Genomic DNA, 6,602 nt, shown 5'->3' with positions numbered 1-6,602 from the left:
GTGTCTGAAATATGTGAGAGAGAAATAAATTCTGACCCTTGGATTCATTGCAAGATTCATAGATCTGACGGTACCAAATCCCTTCTTACTCCTATTGATTTCTTTGCATTTTTGCTTAGTTCACATCTCATAATCTCAGAATGATAATTAATAATGGTTAAGATATCATATAATTATGAATATGACCCCCTTTTTTAGGTAATGTTATTGGAACAAATATTTGCTTTTGCTAAATAGACAAAAATGTCATCCATTACACATCTTTCTTTTCATTCTATATAATATTCTCTTTACAAAGTTGCATTTAGATTATTTTTTCAACAAAAAATACAAGATAAGAATAAATATTCGTATTTAATTGTTAAAATATAAAAATTAAATTATATAATATAATATATTTTGAAACAGATATACAAAGCTTAAGAAAAACAAAAAAAAAACATGAGAGAAAAGATAAATGTTGTAAAATAAATAAGAAAGATATAATAAATATAAAATAGAGAAATATAAATATGCTCTTATCTCACTATAATATAAGTAATCTATATATATATTTACTAATATTATAGTTATTGTAGCTTAAAATCATTCAGAGATAAAAAGAGAGAAGAATATTTGTAAGGTAAGAAAGGAGAGAGAATTGTTTTATTGCTTGTATATGATGACTCAGATATATGCCCCTATTTATTAGGGCTGTCAAACGAGCTAGCCCAGCCCATTTAGGCCCGACCCGTTAAGTCCGCGGGCCAAAATTTTATAGACCAGACCGTTTATGGTCAGTCCGATGAGTTAAACGGGCAGCCCGTTTATCATTTTATTTTATTTTTTGAAAAATATTTTGACAAAAAAATACTACTTTTAGGTCAAAAACCATTAAAAAATAATATTTTTTTAGTTGATGAGTCGGATTTCGGGTCAGATCGGGAGAAATATTAGCTAAAAATGCTACTTTTTTTTAAAAAAAAGTAAAAAAAAAATTAAACGGGCCACCCGTTTAGCCCGAAATTTAAACGGGCTTAATTTTAGAGGCAAAGCCCGCCCATTTAAACGGATAAACGGCCTGGCCCGATAGGTTTAGCCCATTTTGACAGCCCTACTATTTATACATGTATGAGGTCTTTATTTTCAACTTTCATTTAAGTTCATTCTTTCTTGAGAATGGACATTTACGTTGATCCTTATCACAACACTCCCCTTTGGATATCCATTTAGGATTATGTCTCATTAAAACCTTACTAAAGAAAAACTCAATGGAAAAAACCTTAGTGAAGGAAAAAGAGTACAATATCCTTTGTGATGGGACTGCCTCATTAAAAACCTTGTCAAGAAAAATCCAATAGGAAAAAACCTAACCAAGGAAAAAAGAGTACAGTCTCCCCCTTTTGTCAGCATCATTTAGTGTTTCGAAATCGGCGCATCCCAATCTCATGTACCAATCTTTCAAAGGAGGATTTTGGAAGTGACTTTGTGAATAAATCTGCTAGATTGTCACTTGAGTGGATCTGTTGGATATCAATTGTCCCTTGATTTTGAAGATCATGAGTGAAGAAGAATTTAGGAGAAATATACTTTGTTCTATCACCTTTAATGTATCCACCTTTAAGTTGAGCAATGCATGATGTATTATCTTCAAACAGGACACTTGGAGCTATCTTATGATCAATCAGTCCACATGATGACAGAATATATTGGATCAAACTCCTGAGCCAAAAATACTTGCGACTTGCTTCATGAATCGCTAGTATTTCGGCATGATTAGAGGATGTTGCAGTAATTGTCTATTTTGTGGACCTCCATGATATCGCTGTTCCACCATATGTGAACAGGTATCCTGTTTGAGATCTCCCTTTATGTGGATCAGATAAGTATCCAGCATCTGCATAGCCAACTAGTTGTGACTTGGATCCATAGGGATAAAACAATCCCATATCAACCGTTTCATGAAGATATCGAAAGATTTGTTTGATTCCATTCCAATGTCTTCTGGTTGGAGAGGAACTATATCTTGCTAGTAAATTCACAGCAAATGATATATCGGGTCTTGTATTATTAGCAAGATACATTAGTGCTCCAATGGCACTAAGATATGGTACTTCAGGACCAATTAAGGATATCTTCATTTTCTTCTTTAGGACAAAATTGATCATTTTCCACATCCAAAGATCTTACGATCATTGGGGTACTCAAGGGATGTGACTTATCCATATAAAATCTTTTCAAGATCTTCTCTGTGTATGTTGTTTGATGAATAAAAATCCCATTTTTTATATGCTCGATCTGCAGGCCGAGACAAAATTTAGTCCTTCCAAGATCTTTCATCTCAAACTCTTCTTTTAGAGTTTTTATAATTGTTGGAATCTCTTCAAGAGTCCCAATGATATTTAAATCATCAACGTACACAACAATTATAATGAATCCAGATGCAGATTTCTTTATGAAAACACATGGACAGATATCATCATTCTTGAATCCATTTTTGGCCAGATACTCAGTAAGACGATTATACCACATTTGTCCAGATTACTTCAAACTATATAAAGATCTTTGCAATTTGACTGAGTATAACCCTTGCGAATATTCATTGGATGGTTTAGATATCTTTAATCCTTCACGGACTTTCATATAGATATCATGATCTAATGAGCCGTATAAGTATGTTGTTACCACATCTATTAAATGCATATGTAGTTTATGATATGCGGATAAACTGAGCAAATAACGCAATGTTATTGCATCCACTACAGGGGAATATGTTTCCTTATAATCTATACCGGGCCTTTGTGAAAAACCTTGTGCTACAAATCGAGCTTTGTAGCGTACAACTTCATTTTTCTCATTTCGTTTTCTCACAAATACCCATCAGTATCCAACAGGTTTTACATCTTCTGGTGTACGGACTACAGGTCCAAAGACTTCACATTTTGCAAGTGAGTCTAACTCAGTCTTCATGGCTTCTTTCCATTTTGGCCAATCATTCCTTTGTCAACATTCTTCGATTGATCTTGGCTCAAAATCCTTACTTTCATGTATGATATTTAATGCCATATTATATGCAAATATTTCATTGACAATTGTCTTATTTCGGTCTCATTTCTCTCCTGTAAAGACATAATTTATCGAAATCTCATCTTTTTCACAATTTTCATGTACCTGAATGTCTTCTGGCGTTAAAATTATATCAAAATTTTGGACAACTGCAGGTGTCTTTGCTATGTCTTTTTCAACAGGAATAGTATTTACCTCTTTTCTCTTTCGAGGATTTTTGTCTTTGGAACCGACAGGCCTGCCACGCTTCTGGCGTGAATTTGTTTCAGTGGATATTTGTCCGACTGAGACCTCAATTTGAATTGGGGCATTTTTCGCTGGTATATAAGATTTGGTTATCCTCTTTGTATCGGAAAATACATCAGGCAATTCATTTGCTATTCTTTGCAAATGTATAATCTTTTGAATTTCTAGTTCACATTGCCCTGATCGAGGATCTAGATGCATCAAGGATGATGCATTCCAATTAACTTCCTTTTCAGGAAGCTTATTCTCTCCACCTAATGTTGGAAATTTTGATTCATCAAAATGACAATCCGTAAACTGGGCTTTAAATACATCTCCAGTTTGTATCTCAAGATACCCCACTATAGAGGGAGAATCATATCCAACATATATCCTCAATTTTCTTTGGGGTCCTATTTTGGTGCGAAAAGGTGGTACAATGGGAACATATACTGCACACCCAAATATTCTTAAATGGAAAACGTTTGGCTGTTGGCCAAAGGCCAATTGCATAGGAGAGAACTGATGGTAACTCGTTGGCCTTAAACGAATAAGTGCTGCAGCATGTAAAATAGCATGCCCCCAAACCGAGGTTGGAGATTTGTTCTCATAAGTAGGGGTCTAGCAATTAATTCGAGGCGTTTAATAAGTGATTCTACTAACCCATTTTGTGTGTGAACAAAAGCTAGTGGATGTTCAACACTTATTCCATTAGCCATACAATAAGCATCAAAAGCTTGGGAAGTAAATTCACCAGCATTATCAAGACGAATTGATCTGATTGGATTTTCTGGAAATTGTGCTTTTAATCGAATAATTTGAGATAGTAATCTCGCAAACGCCAGGTTGCAAGAAGACAATAAGCACACATATGACCATCTCGAAGATGCGTCTATTAGGATCATAAAATATCTAAAAGATCCACATGGTGGATGAATAGGTCCACATATATCGCCTTGAATCATTTCTAGGAATTCAGGAGACTCAAATCCAATCTTTACTGGTGATGGCCTTAAAATTAACTTTCCCTGAGAACATGCAGCACAACAAAATTCAGTAGTTTTAAGAATCTTCTGGGTCTTTAGTGAATGTCCATGGGAGTTTTCAATAATTCTCCGCATCATGGTTGTTCCCGGATAACCCAATCGGTTGTGCCAAGTTATGAATTCATTTGGGCTAGTAAACTTCTGGTTTACAGTGGCATGTGATTCAATTGCACTAATCTTGGTATAATATAACCCAAATGAAAGTGATGACAACTTTTCTAATATAACCTTTTTATTTGAGTCATGAGTTGTGATACATAAGTACTTATGACTTCCCTTATTCATAGTCTCAATATGATATCCATTTCGGCGAATATCTTTAAAACTCAACAAGTTTCTTAGAGACTTGGTAGACAATAGTGCATTATTTATTATGAATTTTGTTCCTCCGAAAAACAAAATTATAGCTCTTCCGGAGCCTTCAATCACATTGCCTGAGCCAATAATAGTATTAACATATTCTTCTTTTGGCACAAGATGGGTAAAATATATATCACTTTTGAGAATGGCAACTTGCACTATCCGCAAGGCATACATCTTCATTATATATCCTTGTCATTTTCTTTAAAGACAAATAATAATAATAAAATGAGTAGTATGCACAGTTAAATTGAATTCTTGATTGGAATTATTTTTTTAAGAAACACTGCACATAATGTCATATACTAAAATTTTATTTTAAAACTTGACACATTTAATAATTTCAAAATTCATAAACATTAATATTTCATTATTTATATACATCATATTTGAAACTTAAATACATAGAAAATAAAACTTAACAAGTTTCTTACATTATTTATTTACATCAATACTTAACAATCACACATATTAAACTATTCCATCATTAATCAAATGACCAATATTTTCTTCAGGATCCTCAAAGAAATCAGATACATCATAATGAGTGGTGGAATTTTTAGCATCATTTGAAACAAAATTCGTTTCCTTTCTTTTGTCGTCCTTTTTCAAAGATGCTTGATAAAGATCAACTAGGTGCCTTGGTATACAACAGGTACGCGACCAATGGCCCTTTCCACCACAATGGAAACACTTATCCTCTGTTGATTTATTTTGCCCAATATTTCTTTCTTTATCCCACTTCTGGTGAGATCCTCTCTTTTGAACATAATTCATTTTCCTTCCATAATTTGCCTTGCTACCAAAACTTTGCCACTTACCTCTTATGGGGTAATGATTTGCCGCATTTAGTTCAGGAAATGGGGCGGCACCAGCTGGACGCGCTTCGTACTTATTTAAGAGCAACTCATTGTTAAGTTCAGCAATAAGAAGGCAAGAAATTAACTCAGAATACTTTTTAAATTCCTTTTCTCGATACTGTTGCTGCAGGAGCACATTTGAGGTATGGAACGTCGAGAAAGTTTTCTCTAACATATCATTATCGGATATCTTTTCCCCACATAATTTCATTCGTGAGGTGATTGGAAACATTGCTGAATTATATTCATTTATGGATTTAAAATCCTGTAGACGCAAGTGCGTCCATTCATATCGGACTTGAGGAAGTATCACCGTCTTTTGATGATTATACCTTTCTTCAAGGTTTTTCCACAGATCTGCAGGATCTTTTAATTTGAGATATTCATTTTTCAATCCTTCGTCAAGATGACGACGAAGAAAAATCATGGCCTTGACTTTATCCTTCTGTGATACATTATTTTTAGCCTTAATGGTATCTCCAAGATCCATTGAATCAAGATGGATTTCAGCATCTAGTATCCATGATAAATAGTTGTTTCCAGATATATCAAGAGCATTGAATTCAAGATGAGAGAGTTTCGACATAATAAAAATTTGTTACTTGAGTCTTCCTCAAAATTTAATCAGAGTCTCATGCTGATAACGTGTTGTAAAATAAATAAGAAAGATATAATAAATATAAAATAGAAAAATATAAATATGCTCTTATCTCACTATAATATAAATAATCTATATATATTTACTAATATTATAGTTATTGTAGCTTAAAATTACACAGAGATAAAAAGAGAGAGAAGAATATTTATAAGATAAGAAAGAAGAGAGAATTATTTTATTGCTTGTGTATGATAGTTTAGATATGTATTTCTATTTATACATGTATGTGATCTTTATTTTTAACTTTCATTTAAATTCATTTTTTCTTGAGAATGGACATTCACATTGATCCTTATCACAACAATAAAGACAATTATTACATCACAAAAAGATTTCGTCTAAGAAATACCCAACAAGTGCGTTCACTCTGAAACACAAAATTTGGTATAATGGATGTTAATGGATCTA

General features: G+C 33.2%; 1 protein-coding gene across 1 annotated transcript; it reads right to left on the bottom strand.

Moving 5' to 3' along the window:
- Positions 1–5,147: 5,147 nt before the first annotated feature.
- Positions 5,148–6,122, bottom strand: LOC148563004 (uncharacterized). Its single transcript, XM_088490051.1, has one exon. The coding sequence runs from the start codon at positions 6,120–6,122 to the stop codon at positions 5,148–5,150; it is 975 nt and encodes a 324-aa protein (XP_088346177.1).
- Positions 6,123–6,602: the final 480 nt, after the last annotated feature.

Source organism: Arachis ipaensis, chromosome B6, assembly GCF_059453495.1.
Source record: "Arachis ipaensis isolate K30076 ecotype BB chromosome B6, ASM5945349v1, whole genome shotgun sequence".
NCBI classification, from domain to species: domain Eukaryota; kingdom Viridiplantae; phylum Streptophyta; class Magnoliopsida; order Fabales; family Fabaceae; genus Arachis; species Arachis ipaensis.
This window is presented reverse-complemented; position numbering and strand designations above follow the sequence as displayed.